A 16,603-nucleotide genomic window follows, 5' to 3' on the forward strand; every position below is an offset into this window, starting at 1 on the left:
AAATTAAACTGAACGAAAATTAAATAAAACTTGAATTAGAAAAACAAATCGAATTCAAGAACCCATGTCCGGATGTATTAACAAAAAATTAAAACAATTCATATAACATGTTAAAGACCATTTTTAAATAAAATACACTTTGAGAAAGCTTTTCCATTTTTAAAAATAATCACCTTAAATCTAAAACAAAAAAAACACCCATTTGACCTTAAAGTAAAGGCCTTGTTACTTGATATATCATAATACAATTCATAGATGAAACCGCTACCACCGCTATACAACAACAATTATTAAAAAGTATAATAATATAATATAATATAATAATAATAATAATAATAATAATAATAACAATAATAAAACCATCTCAATGTTACATGTTATAAAATTATTCATACTTGAAATTCCACGATCACTAGGCAACAGCAATTTTTAAAATAATGAAATTAAAGCACTTTGAAACATCTTATAACATAATAATAATAATAATAATAATAATAATAATAATAATAAAACAATCTCAACCTTATAGAAATGGCAAGGGTGTTATTCGTAGTAATGGAAACTTAATTAATGGTGGCTACGCATGAAGTTATGGTTGCCCCTTCTTCAAAATTTTGGGGCCTCCTTGATCCTTTGTGCGTGAGTGGCTCTTCCAAAAGCGCGTGTTGACTTCCTAGCCATCTGATGGTGTGGCTACCACCACTTCAAAAATTGTGTATGAATCCTCAAGTGTTCCGCCATCAATTAAAACATCAACTTTCCGAACTAATAAATGGATAAGATCATAAAATACAAAACAATACCCTTCGGAATTCCAAAACCAAAACAAAAAAACAAAAAAAACCAATACAGCACATCTCTGAAAATGACCATCATCGGAACCTCATGCAAGCTCCAACTTTCTCTTCCCAAAAATGCATGTAAGCTGTCCAAAGATCGTAGTCCAGTAGGTTGTTTCATCCCCCAAAATCCTATGGCATGCGTTTGGAGCCCTTTTCAAAGGTACAAGCGGCTTCTTTTTTTTTTTTTTTTTTTTTTACAGTAGTAGCATGCCAGCGTGAATGGAGATGGTTACCCACCTTCACTCTTATGAATAAATGGTTGATGTCTTGAAGAATCCTCCTCTATGTGGCGCCCAAAGTGTCATTGGAAAGCCACAATCTTCCCCCCCAAAAAATTTGTGGTGCAGTCCCCCTTCTTTTTGGTGCATGTGGAGGCTTTCTTCCTCAACAAAATGTCGTCATGGTCATCCTCCTCCAATGCATCGGCACAGATTTTCAAGTCCTGGAACCTTGAGCGTGCATTTTGTGACTACACTAGTCTTTTTGTTCTTTTATACTATGGCTTTTATGTGGATATCCATGACCGGATCAACCTTAATGTTCAACAAGATTAAACCCCCAGTAATGACATCACAAACTTGCTCAAAGAAACCAGAAACAGAGGAACACAGAGAAAGAACAAAAGAAGAGAAGTAGGTGCAGAGCATAAACATTCACCAAATATGCTGAACCCATTTCATTAATTTACTTATGGTTTCATAATCAGTGGATTAATCCGATAAATAATATTAAAAAGAAAGCATAGAATATATTAAAACCTCCAAATGTGAAACAGCAACCAAAACGCAATTCGAAAACCCTTGAACAAACCAGAGATAAAAGGATGAAGCAACAATAATCAACCCATAACAACTCAATGAATGATGCAAAGGAAACAAAAGGAAAAAGGATAAAAGAAGCATAATGAACAAAGTAAATGAAGAACCCAAATAGTTTTACCATATACCTCTCCTCTCAAATAGGAGTTTTTTGGCTTCAAGTTGGCCTTCCCCCCTCTGATCCTCTACTCCACTCCCTTCTCCTTCTCCTATTTTCCTTCTCTTCCTTTTGACCTTCCAAAACTACTCAAAAAACCTGCTCTCAGAATCTCAAAACCTCTCCAGTAAAATCCCTTTCCTTCTCTCATGTTTATGGTTCAAAGTCGCGGTATCGGTCACTAACTCGGAGGGTCTCAAGGCGTATCGATTTGTTATCGGGCGATACATAAAATAAGCTAATTAGAAATTTCAAAAAAATATAAAAATATTATGTAAATCATAAGAAAAATATATACAATTAACTAAGCTCAAAAATTTAATAAAATAAAATTGTCTCACATTTAACATTATTTAAATAGTTATAAAAGTACCTACTCAGAGTTATTTATAATAACGCTAATAAAAGAAAAATATTTTATTTCAAATATAATAACATTTTTACTAACAAACATACAATACAATAATCAATTCCATGTTGAATGACGAGAGGGTTCAAAATCATCATCATCAGTCGTATGACGAATATACAAATTGGGTTGGCAATTCCTGTAGTGACAATATGGTTGAAAGAGTTGTTCATAACTCGATTATGTTGGCTAAGATGATTGGCTTGATGATCCATAATCAGGAAAATATGGTTTCGATGATTGTTCGGGATCAACACCATATTGATAGTATCCAAAACCTCGAAAAGCAATGCTACTACTGCTAGAATATTGATCATATCCATATGAATCACTAGTTCGTGTTCCAGTATTTGAATATCCCTCTTGATGCATCATTGGAAATCGATCAAAATCATTTCTACTAAAAGTACTGGAAGAGCTATCAAGGTCTCTAAAGTTGTGATATGATCTATCATCTACCCCTCTGAAATACGGCCTTGATCTTATACCCAAATTCTGTAAGTGCTCATCGCTACGGTGATAATTTGATATATGATAATCATGCCCATTAGAATAATCATCATCACTGGGAAATGTAGTTAGTCTTTCCAAATGCTTTCGTTGTTCACATATCCTTGGTCGATATCCATGATCTGTATCTTGTGTGGCATAGTAATTTTCACCTCCTTGTGCCCATGACATGTCAGGATCTACTTGACTAACATAACCACCCCCAGTGCTACCATATCCTCCAGTACCCTCACCAGTGCCACCAATTCCTCTATTGCCCCCGCTAGTGCCACCACCCCGCTTATTGCCCTCATTGTCACCATCATCACTACTAGAACTTGAAGAAATTTTTCTAGAAGCCTTACCTTTACGACGGGAATCAACATCTCTTTCTTGTGTAGCATTACTTGTACACCTACCAACTCTACGATTTGTGGCACCATCATCTTCATGAATTGTTTCTCTACCTTCTTCATTAGTAGGAAGACCTTTATTCAACCAATCCAAATTATCAAATGATAAAATAGGCTCATCTCCTTCTCGTATCCACTCATCTAATATATCATCATCATTAAATATATGATTCAGATCAATTGGATTGTATAAATCTTCATTGTTTCGCTCTTACATTAAATTCTTAACTCGAAGTCGCATATTGTAGTGCACATAAACTAACTTATGCAACTTTTTCATTGTCAAACGGTTACGCAAATTTGTGTGAATTAATGACCATGTGCTCCAATTTCTTTCACAACCTGATGAAGAACAAGTTTGGCTTAAAATTTTAACAGCAATCTTTTGTAGATGTGGACCTCCATCGCCATAGTTGTTCCACCATTCAGCTATAATAAGGAAAATGCATACTTATTGATCACTATGATATATTTAACAAAAAATGATGATAATTTCTTATTTGTAATAGATGTAAATGTATTGAGTACCTGGAAGAGGTTGATTTATTTCTTTCTTTGTAAGTGTACTTCCAAATTCTCTTCTGCCGTCAACAAATAATTTCACCTACATCATTAACATTTTTTTTTTGTTAATGCACATTACATATACAAAATATATTATATAAAGGTCACAAACTATTATTATACCTCGTTAATAGCTTTTGCTTGTCTATCAAAATCTGCCTCTAATCTCTTGATAACTTCCTTTAATCGAACTTTAATTTTCGAATGGTTGGAGAACTGCTTTGAATATTGGAACATTGGATTTAAAGAATACGTTGGCATAAGTTAAATAATAATCAGTTTACAATAATTTTTACTTGAAAAAAATAATAAAAAATATATAAAGAATTTTTTTATTACCTACAGCATGCAAATGTCTATGCAATTAACCTTACCATTCAATGACTTCCCAATACTTTTCCCATTGTTTGACCGATGCCTTGATAGACAATGTAGCTCTATCCATTGCTTCATAAATGATTGATAGTGTGGGCTTTTTATCTTAATCAACCAATTTCAATACTTTGATGAGAGGTTCCATGATGGTTTGAACTTCCCCTGCCTTCTTCCAAAATTGATCAGTTAAGATAAGGTTGGATACCTTATCTCTTAAACTTTTTCTACTCCTATCTTTATTGAATTCACGCCACTCATTTGTTGTGCACATTCTCTTCAAATCAGCCTCATAACGTATAAGACTCTCAAGTGAAATGAATTTAGTGGCAAAACGGGTTATTCCTGACCTTAACAGATCTCTATCCTTGGTGAACACTTTCATCAAATTCACTACTTTCAAGCTATTATAAATAAATCTTATGATCATCTTAACTTGATCTAATGTCTCCTTAATCTGCTTCATGCTTGCTATATCTTCAAGAATTTAATCAATACAGTGGGTTGCATAAGGAGACCAAAACAAATGCTTCCAGTTCTCCATCAACAACATACTAGCTGCTTTAAAACTTGCCTCATTATCAGTGACTACTTGAACAACATTTTCCTCTCCAACCTCCTCTACAACTTTATCCATAAGAGAAAATATGTAATCTACTATCTTAGGTATGTTGGTAGTGTCAACTGAAGAATGGTATATCATACTTCTATCCCAATAAATCATGAAATTGATGATAGGCTTTATAGTCCTAGAACTCCAACCATCACACATGATTGTGCACTCATATATAAGCTATTTAGCCTTCAATGTTGTTATATACACCTCAAGCTCTTGCACCTCCTCTTCCAAATATGCATTTCCAATTTGGTATCCAGTGGGACCCTTGATGTCTGGACTTGCTTCTACTATGGTATCAATCATTGATTGATAGTAAGGCCCACTGTCAACTGCATTAAAGGGTACTGTATTAAAGAGAAAGAATTTAGAAATAGCTATACCCACTTTCTTCACGCCTTCATTAGAAAACAAGCTTTTTATTGATTTCTACTTTGATGGGAACATGTAGGGATCAATTCCTTTTGGAGGTATGCTAGCTCATTCTCTTACACTGAAGCTACGTGTCAGTCCACATTTAATCCTAGTATTAGAAGGTCGTGAGGAACTACCACCCTTATGATGCTCTTGTCTACCTTCTTCAAAAATTCGACGACTTTCTTTCATTGCTTGTTTCATTTGTCTTCTTTCAAAATCAGCCATAGAAACTTCCTCAATTTCATCATCAGAATCACCCTTATTAATTTCATAGAAATTTTCTTTATTTAAGGAACTCAAAAGTCGTTCCTTTTTTTTTCTTTAATTGTGTTTTTTCTTTTGAAGTATCAGACATATGTCGTCTAACACTATATGACACGTCTACCGGTACACGTGGACATCCTTCCAATTGTCCGGATATATGTGCGATGTGTTACTTTAATCTTGTTATACCGCCATATATGACTTTCCCACAATATTTACACTTCGTGGTTCTTCTACTACCACCAATAGGTTTTGCATGCTCCCAACCAATATCATGTTTTGAAGCCATTTTGAAATTTTAACCTAACCATGTATAAAAGGAAAACAACTTACTTTTCAAATTAAATACATATAAACACATTTATATAAGAATTATAATATTCAACTTTCCACTCACTTATATGTTTCATATTGTTACCATATAAAAATAAAAATAAAAAGCAATAAACACGATCTCACCTAAGTTCATCATTTTTTGTTTTCCACTTATTTATATGTTTTCTTAATTGAATAAATAATAGTTAAATAAATGAACATTTTCATATAAAAAAATTCTTTTAAAAAAGTTTGTTTTGATAATTATGGATTTCCTATTGTAATTTAATTGTAGAATATTATAAAATAAAAAATCTACATGATATAATGAAGTAAAATTGATTCAAATATAAATGTAATTTACCATATAAATGCATACCTTTCATATCGTATTATTAAATCATTAATGATTATTTGAAAAAAAATTAAATAATTATTAACTTTCTAATGTAATTTAATTTTGCAATATTATAAGATAAAAACATAAATTAAAAATATAATATCTATACCATATAAAGTTTACCATATAAATGTAGTTTATATTTCTATACCATACAAAAATAATTTAGTAAACCAATTTAGTGTTTTGATAATTATGGATTTCCTATTGTAATTTAATTGTAGAATATTATAAAATAAAAAATCTACATGATATAATGAAGTAAAATTGATTCAAATATAAATGTAATTTTTCTATACCATGTAAATACATACCCTTAGGGGTCTCCAACGGGCGGGCCGGGCCGTAAATAAGAGGCCCGCGGCCCGGCCTATGAGCCCACGGGTTGGCGGGCTGAGCCGGGCCAACGGGCTTTTTTATTTAAGCCAAAATGAAACCAAGGGAAGGGAAAGGGGGGGATTCGAACCCCTCCCCTCATGCTTAAACCTTAAGGTTCTAACCAATTAAACTACATTCTTTTTATGTTTATTAATTGAGTTAGTTATATGTATATAAAAATAAAGTATATTATTTTAAAAAAAAAAAAATTAAAGGCTCCAACGGTCATGTGACCGTTGGAGCCTAGCTCCAGCCCATGTGACCGTTGGAACTAAGCCTCCAACGGTCACATGGCCAATTATTTTGATTTTTTTTTTTTTTAACCTTCCTATAAATACATTTTCTTCCTTTTCATTTTTTTCATCAAATTCTCTCTATTTCTCTCTCTATTTCTCTCACATTCTACAATATTTCAAGTTCTTTTATTTTTCCCTCAAATTATACAATATTGTTGGTGGTGCAAAACAAGCATTGGTGGCTCCAAGAGTTCAAATTTGCTAGGAATTTCTACATCGGTTCTCTAATTGAGTAACATACTTCACCCCTACTACTTTATTTTTTTGTTACATTTTTTTTTTTATTACTTTATTATTTTTGGCATAATATTTTATCAATAATTATAATATGACAAGCGTTTCTTCATCTAGTCCATGTGATGAAATATCATCAAACAAAAAATTTACTTCAAATATATGGAATTTTTTTTATAGAATAGAAATAATTTTAGAAAATAATAAAAAAGAAATAAAAGCAAAATGTAAAATTTGTAATAAATTTCTTACTGGTGGCTCAAATGCAGGCACAAGTCATTTAAAAAGACATCATGAAAATTGTAAAACTAAAAATAATGTAGATATTAGAAATTATATGCAATTAGGTAAAAATGAAAGTGAAAATTTAAAAACATTTTCTTATGATGAATCTAACTATCGTGAAGAAATGATTGATTATATAATAAGAGCAGAACAACCTTTCAACATGATGGAAACTCATGATTTTGCAGGAACAATTCAACGAGGTATTAATCCTCAATTTAAAGGTTGGTCTAGAAATACAGTTAAAAGAGATATTATGAAAAAAAATTTATACACAAAAAGAAATTTTTAAAAAAAATTTTGCAAATTTTGAAGGAAATATTTGTTTAACATCTGATATTTGGACATCTTTAACTCACACTGGTTTTTTATGTATAACTGCTCACTACATTGATAATGAATGGAAATTAAACAAAAGAATAATTTCATTTAAATTAATAAATGCTCCACATAGTGGTAAAAATATAGCATCTTTAATAAATGATGAAATTATAGATTTAGGCATTCGTGATAAAATATTGACAATAACATTAGATAATGCTGCTAATAATGATGCAGCAATACATAGACTAAAACTATATTGGCAAGTAAAAGAAGATCATGCTAAAATATTTCATGTGCGTTGTTGTGCACATATTTTAAATTTAATTGTAAAGGATGGATTAAAAAATGTTGACAGTACATTGGAAAAAATTAGAGGCATTGCATATAGTATTAATAGTTCTCAAGCAAAACATGAATTATTTTTTTATTGTTGCAAAATGTTAAATATGAAAAGAAAAAATATAAATTTGGATATGGTCATTAGATGGAATTCCACATATAAACTTTTACAAAATATTACAAAATATAGAAAAGTAGTTGAATTATATGAAATACAATTAATTAACAATGATTGTGAAGCAGATATTTATGCACTAAATGATTATGATTGGCATATTGCGGATCTTTTAAGAGATCTTTTTGAAATTTTTGATACTTCAACAAACATTTTTTGTGGTGTATATTATCCAACTTCAAATCGAGTTATTACGCAAATAACTAATATTTTTCTTGTACTTCAAAAATATTTAAGTTTTGAAATATTTAATGATACAATATTTGCAATGATAGAAAAATTTAGAAAATATTGGGGAGAAATACCTTTAATTTTTTATATTGCTTTAATTATGGACCCTAGATTGAAATTTGAAGCTTTGGATGAATGGTTAACAATTATTTATTTTAATGACCAAATAAAAATTGAAGAAATTAAAACTGAAATAAATTCATTATTATATAATTTATATAACTATTATAAAGAAAAATATGGTAATGATATTAAAACTATTAAATTACCACCTACATCTACAAACTCCTCATCTTTTTATAAAGGAGCTCTAGAAATGTTGAAAAGTCGAAAAAAGACAACAAATAGTTCTCCAAATAATACATCTGATTTAGATAAATATCTTAATACTGATATAATTTCATTTGAAGATCAAGAAGATTTTGATATTTTAATATGGTGGAAATCACATCAACACAAATATCATGTGCTTTCTATAATTGCTCGTGATGTACTAACAGTTCCTGTGAGTACAGTTGCATCAGAAGCTGCTTTTAGTGTAGGTGGAAGAGTAGTTAGTAAAAAACGATGCAACTTAGCGCCAGATGTTATTGAAGCAGGGATATGTGTGAAAGATTAGGAAATAGCAGATAAAAGGATGTACGATTCCATTTGAGAAACAGAGATGTTTGCCGATATGAAATCTTTAAAATTATCAAGATCTTCATGGATGCATAATAGTTCACCATTACCGCCAGAAAATAATGACTAAATGTATATTATATTTTTATTTTTATTTTTTGTGGTTGAAAAATACAGATGATTGACAAAAAAATAGGTGTCAACCTAGTTGGGATGTATTTATTTTGTAGTGATGTAAACTTTTCCCACATTTTCAAATGTAATTATACATTCAATGAATAAAATTTTGAAATGAATATTTTTTTTAATATTTTTTATTTTTGTAGTTTTTTTTTTAAGGGGCAGGCCTACGGGCCTATGGGTCGGGGCGGGCCTAAAATTAGGCCCACGGCCTGGCCCGCCCAAAAACGGGCTTGGGCGGGGCTCGGGCCCGGCGGGCTTGGGCCGAGCCGGGCCTAAAGCAGGCCGCGGGCCGCGGGCTTTTTGGAAACCCTTGCATACCCTTCATTCCGTATTATTAAATCATTTATGATTATTTGAAAAAAAATATTTTAAATCATTATTAATTTTCTAATGTAATTTAATTTTTCAACATTATAAGATAAAAACATAAATTAAAAATACAATATCTATGTCATATAAAGTTTACCATATAAATGTATTTTATATTTCTATACCATACAAAAATAATTTAGTGAACCAATTTATTGTTTTGATAACTATTGATTTCCTATTGTAATTTAATTGTAGAATATTATAAATAAAAAATCTACATGACATAATGAAGTAAAATTGATTCAAATATAAATGTAATTTTTCTATACCATGTAAATACGTACCCTTCATTCCGTATTATTAAATCATTTACAATTATTTGAAAAAAAAAAATTGTTTTAAATAATTATTAATTTTCTAATGTAATTTAATTTTGTAATATTATAAAATAAAAACATAAATTAAAAATACTATATTTGTACCATATAAATGTATTTTATATTTCTATACCATACAAAAAGAATTTAGTGAACCAATTTAATATTATAAGATAAAAAAAATCATATAATTTAATAAATTAAAAATATAATCTCTATATAAAATAAAAACATTACATAAAAATATATTTAATATCATCATAATATTATCATTATGAATTCTCCAATTTCATATAAACATTATTTTCCAATTCGTCAATTTCGTAAATGGTTTTTAAAAATCATTATTGCAAGTCTCAAACAATTATTACATTTTGTATAGGATTTATCATTTTCTGCTTTTAAAAACAAAAAATAACAAGTATATCTAAACCATACCTTACTTCATTTGGATACATTTTCTATTTTTTAAAAATAAAAATAAAAATAAAAACTTATATGTAAAAAGTAAGAACTCTCTTACACAATATGTATATACTAATCTTATGTTGTCAAAAATTATTTTCAAAAATTTTAAAGTGAGGTATTAAAAACAATTGCATTGTCAATAAAAGTTACCACCATTTTCTATTTTACAAAAGAAAAAAAAAATCGAAAAAGAATGATAGATTAATATAGCAACAATAAAATGTGCTAAACCATATACACAGGGGTATATATATACTCACATGGTTCATTAAGCACAACACGATAGCAAAAAAAAGGGAAAAGAGAGAGAAATGTGCATTTTGTAGTAAAATAATGGTTTCACAACAGCCAAACTGAGGTAAAAGAAAGGAAACAAAATAAAGACTAATATTCTTCCCTTTATTACCTTTATTAGTTATTACCTACTGGTTTGAAACCCTTGTCAACTATCTTCTTCCCCAACACCACGAAGAACGATCTGCAGCGACTATCTTCTTCCCCAACACACCATGAAGACCACGATCTGCAGCCTCTCAAACTATCGGACCTTCCCACTGCTACCATACAACCACGATCTGCTACCTTCCCACCGGTAGCGCACCAAAGACGAAGATTCTACACTCCGACAATGGTGGATTTAGGTTTAAGTAAATTATTCTTCAATCGAGACTCTTTTTAAAGGCTTTTGAAAGGGTCGGGGGTTTGTTTCAAATTTTCACGGGTTTATTTCAAATTTTCACGGGTTTTCTTTTGCAGAAGAATCTATGATTTCTTTGAAAAAATGATTCTTATTGTGATGGGTTTCTTTTGCAGGGAATCTGTTGATTGGTTTTTTTTTCCGAGTTGACCGAGCTAACTCGAAATATCGGTCGAGTCATCTGAGTCCAACCGATTCAAGGCCGAGTCTAGGTATAAATTGTATCCGGTATCGGACTCGTCGTGGCCAGCATCAAGGTGGATACGACTTGGTCGAGCCATACCGGACTCGGCCGATTTTTTGAACCCTGCTCATGTTTTTTTATATGCTCATTTTATCTCCCTCTTATGCCTACTTTGTTCTCCCAAAAAAAAAAAAAAAAAAAAAATTGAATCTTCTCTCATAATCCACCAACATGTCCTTCCCAATGGTCTTTCTCCACTTCCCCACCAAAGCTTTTTAATTCTCCCAAAAATCCAGCCTATGTCTTCTTCCCCACAGTCTCTTTTTCACTTTCCTACCAAAAATTCTTTTTTTTTCCTAAACAAATGAGTAAATAAAATTAAATTAAATAAAAAAATATTTAAAAAATGAAAATAAAAATAAGAATAAAACAAATAGAATGAAATATAATAGTAAGAATAATAATAAAAATATCAATAAAATAATAATAATAATAATAATAATGATAATACAAATAATGGTAACAAAGACAAATCTGATGATGATGATAATAATAATAATAATAGTAACAAAAATATATAATGACTATATATAAAGATAAGAAAATGAATAAATAATTAATTAAATAAATAAGTATAAGTACATGGCATATACTCATATAAAAAATATGCAAGCTACCTAAGCCATGTGGGCCATACAAGTCATGCAAGCTTCGTAAGCCATGCAAATGACTTAGGGTTGCTAGGGTAAGCCTAAACGAACTAGGTGCACCTAAATAGACCAAATATGCCTAATGAGCCTAAATGTTTGAGCAAACTGTCATAAAAGTATACCTAGTGTCCAGAATGATTCAAAGAGGTAAGCTATATGAAAAGCAATGGGCCACCAAGAACTATTGTAGAGTACTAAAAAAGTACTTTAATAGTGCATGTGATAAAAGGACAAAATGGAGAGTTTACAATTACCTACTATCCATTACATGTCGACTCCTCATGAATTGGTGTCCGTAATCTAACAAGTTATATGTTATCAACCTTTCAAGATTACCTCTACAATCTTTGAGTTTCAAATTCTCCAATTATGTGATCAATTGAGATAGTTTAGTTCTCTAAGAGCATATGTCAAATTCTAATTGAGGGAATTGCTACAGTTATAGTTTTCCTGATCACATGTTTTTATGATCTATTGGGATTGAGCCCTTAAAAGTAAGAAATGATGTAACAAAGTCATAATTAACTATCCATTTGTTATGTTTTTTACACATTGGCATTGATGTCATGCAATGAATAGTAGATCACGGACCCAAGCTTCGTCTTTTTGTTATTTACAAATGGTATGAGAGTGCATTTGATTATCTTTAGTGGAATGTTGAATCAACTTCAAAATTAGATTATGAGTGAGTCAGTACTCCTATAAGTCCTACTAGTCCCCGCTTTGAGCTCATATGACATTGTTTATGAGGTTTGAATTGGCTCTAGGTTCATTCTTATGCATAAGGGCCTTTTGGTAATTACGCAAGGTTGCATAGGAGATAGTGAACAAAGTCTTTGGATTGGGCTAACTGATTAATTAGATGGTCCTATATGGTTAATTAATCAATTAGGACCAGTTTTGGACTAGATTAAGTGACCCAAACCTTTATAAGCTCAAGTCACTTAAGCCTAATAGGTAACCCTATAAATACCCCGGTAAGGGTTGGGGTTTCTTAGTTACTTCAGTGAGTCGTCTTCCACCTCCAAAGAGAGAGAAAGAGAGCCAAAGTTTCCTTTCTTCCATTATCCACACTTTGAAGTGCTAATATATGGTTTGAATCATTGGGTAAAAAATTTTATGTGTATTAGACCTTTAGACTTCTTCTTCTCAATGTGGAATTGATTTGGGAACATCCAACTCCAAGTATGAGTACTATATCTCTAGATCTATAGTTAATAATAGTTTCTATTGTCATTTTATTCCACTACAATAGATTTAGAGATGCCTAGGGATAAATTCATGCACCCTACAAGATCCAAGGATAGGGAATGGAGAAATCCAAGGTTCCCAACAGGATCACCCAAGATAACACACTATCTTAAACTCATGAGATATCATGGTTTCTATATCGAAAATATTTATTGTCACCTACCTTAGTCAATAATGACCTAATTTGTAAGGAATATATGACCACCTTAAGGTCTCACCCACATATTAAAACCAATAAAAAGCTCAACACTAGCTCAATATTTTCTTAAGGTTGAGGTTTCATGCAACATAGTAGCTTGGTAAATCATGACTACCCGATAGCCAATATCATAATTCACCATAAGTCTTGTCAATATTCAATCATACACATTAGTGCACTCACCATGGGAAAACCATACTAATAATCAAGACAAGTCATCTCTCCAATTATGAGGAAGTGCACTACAATTTTTGATAGATTGCTTAAGTCCATGAAGTAGTTATAAACTATTTAACATATTGCAAAGAACCTATGACTTGAATCTTCTGTGTAACTCCTAATGCACTCAAGTCATATACTATACAAGTGATATGAGCTTAAATGTTCAGATAATAATTAATGCAAATAAGGATAGAAAAGAGAACCAAAATCATAATAAATAAATTTATTTGTGAAACTTATGCTATTACATCATTTCATGCTTGCAAGAGCTCTTTCCTAACAATGTTGACTATTAATGGAGGATGGTAAAGGCAATTGAAAGGTCATTAAGATATTGCTCACCAGGGGTACATGGCTATGGGAATGTCTTACCAATGTATTATTGAGTTGATATGTGAAATTCGACACTAGTGTTACCAACTTACTCCTAGGTCAGAAGCCAACACCCAAAAAGTATGGTAGTATGCCCCTTAGAAGTTCTATCGAATACAGGGGCCATGACCAATAGCTATAATTGGATAAAGGTGTTTCAACCCAAGTTATTCTAGGCTAGCTACTATAGCCCAAGAGCTTCTATTTAGCACTCCTCGATACCTCCGCTAATCATACACCAACCTTGCTTTAGCCTTCTTACTTAGAAGAGGCATAAAAGGGGCCAGTTAAATGAAAGAAAAATGCTAGTGGGATTAAGGAGAAGATCTCTTCTAGGTTCAATATGATAGAAAGATAGTTCCAATCTTTTCTTTAAACAAAGACATGTTTCTTAAAAGCTCTTAGAACCATTCTTGATAACCACATTTTGAGCTCTAGAATGTAGAAAGAGGAAAGAAAAATTTTCTTTTAATCGGCTAAAGCATTAAGCTACTTTTGAAAAAGAACTAAAAAGATAAAGATAAGATCACTAGAAATTTACACCGTCTTCTAAGGGTGTTGAACTAAACACAACAAGATTGTGCATTTGGTAACATAATATAGATAAGGTAATTGTTCATAATAAGAGGTTCATCCATAAGAAAACACAACACTTGTCTGGTCATATAGATAAGCATCGTTCATCGAAGAACATGAAAGATAGTTATCACATATTCTTTTTGTCAATCAATTATCATTAAGGAGCAACCACGTGTCACTACAAATCACTACATAATAGAATATATATGTAGTACAAAGGGGAGAAGAAAATGAGACTCCAATATTTGGCATCATCGATGGGAAGCAAGCAAAAAGTCAAGTTCCAACTCAAAAATCGCTTTGCCCCTCTAAGCTTAGAAGAAAAGGCTCCATCCTTGATTGTTGAAGAGCACTTACAATAGCTGGAGAAGTTGCAGAGCTTCCATGGTTGATGCGTGAGTCTTTTTTTTACTAAACTAATTGCTTAATCACTATCCTTTGGCTTCTTTGAATAATTTTCCTTAGGAATTCGAATTGGTCATCCATAGTCTAAACCTTAAGCTTAAGTTCAAACCCTCGGGCAATGTTGATGGTGAATTAAGGAAGCTTGGGGAGGCAAGCCAACCTCTTTCTTGAGGCAAGTGGTAATGGGTTTGCAAATGCTCATGCGAATGAAAGTGACTAGCCTCACCATCAACAATGTCATGTCTAAGTTGAAACTAAGCTCACACACCACCTATTCAATCTTTTGACTGTTAGATTCTACCATGTGTATAGTTTCTAAAAAAAAAAATTAAACATCCACCCCACGCTTTAAATGAGGAAAATCTTTGTTTTAGTCCCACATATTTTGTTTTATAAATGTCACCCCATTGTCTCCATTGAATAATTTTGTAATAATAATTTATAAACTTTAAAAAAAATACAATTATAAGTGACTACCCTTAAATCAAAAGGTTGTCTTCAAGTAGAAAGTTCTTTGTAGAATCCCGTTTCTTAAGAAAACAAAGAAACAAAAAGCAAAACTACAACTAGTTTACCCTTAAATCTTATGAAAGAGGCAAACTCCCATAGTCTATCAATTTTGTTATAATAGTTAGGTCCAATGTTTTAAAAACCGGACTGGTCCGGTCCGTTCATTTGGACCGGATGAGGATCAAACCGGGGTTGGACCAGTCGAACCGGCGGTCCAACCGGTGAACCGGACAAACCGGCTGGTTCTCTTGGAACCGGTCGGTTCAATTGATTTTATTTTTTAAAAAAAAAACAACATCAAAACGACGTCGTTTTGATGCTTCTGGCATCAAAATGACGCCGTTTTGGAGTCCTATTTAAGCAAAGGAGATCTCCATCTCCAGGCTACGCCGCTGCAAGGGATCCCGCTCCAGCTCCAGCCCGCGACACCAAGGGATCTTGCCGACGGCCTGCAGCAGCGACACTCACAAGGTCCCGCTGGCGACCCGGCCACGACACCAAGAGAGATCCACGACACTAAGGGTAGCTTCCCCCCTCTCCTCCGCTCGCCGTCGACGCATCCCTGGCGCCGACGTAAAGGCAGGTGAGGTCCGTAGCTCTGTTCGTTTCATATGAATAGGAATCCGTGTTAAAGATAGAAGTAGATTTTGAGTCGTTGGCCCAAAAAATGGGCTGCTATGTGTGCGGGCCGCTTGCAACGTTAAGGTTGTTGGGTTCTTGAAAATTGGCACATGTGAGACAACTCGCGGTGGTCGCCGTGGAAGTGAATTTGCAGAGGGATTTTCCAGATTGTCATGTTATTTTTCTATAAAATTGAGGTATTTTATTATTTTAGAAATTTTGGATTATAGTGTGAGATTTGGATATGCTTCTTATTTTAATTTTTAAAAATAAAAAGTAATACAGCATAAAAGTTTAACATCCTGTCAACTTGTACTAAACAAATTAATTGCCTATGGTTTAATTAATTGCCTATTCATGAGAAATTCTTATGTAAGTTAAAGCAAATTGATTTAGTTTATAATATGATGGAATACATAGGATGCTTTAATAATTCTTATTTTAAAAATGACCTTACCTTTGATGACGAAGTGGTAAAATAATGATATAATGATATCATATATTAATTATATATGAGTAATTATGAAGATTGATCCCTTTTGGACCACATGTAT

The 16,603-nt window shown here is 32.1% G+C and overlaps 1 protein-coding gene across 1 annotated transcript; it reads right to left on the reverse strand.

Moving 5' to 3' along the window:
- Positions 1-2,326: 2,326 nt before the first annotated feature.
- Positions 2,327-11,277, reverse strand: LOC117916276 (keratin, type II cytoskeletal 1-like). The gene is made up of 6 exons (XM_034832229.1): positions 11,157-11,277; positions 4,888-5,027; positions 3,816-3,908; positions 3,657-3,732; positions 2,929-3,203; positions 2,327-2,365 (listed from the first exon to the last, which is right to left on the reverse strand). Exons 1-6 carry the CDS (start codon positions 11,275-11,277, stop codon positions 2,327-2,329), a joined length of 744 nt encoding a protein of 247 aa, XP_034688120.1.
- Positions 11,278-16,603: the final 5,326 nt, after the last annotated feature.

This window comes from Vitis riparia, chromosome 6 (assembly GCF_004353265.1).
Source record: "Vitis riparia cultivar Riparia Gloire de Montpellier isolate 1030 chromosome 6, EGFV_Vit.rip_1.0, whole genome shotgun sequence".
Classification (NCBI taxonomy): Eukaryota; Viridiplantae; Streptophyta; class Magnoliopsida; order Vitales; family Vitaceae; genus Vitis; species Vitis riparia.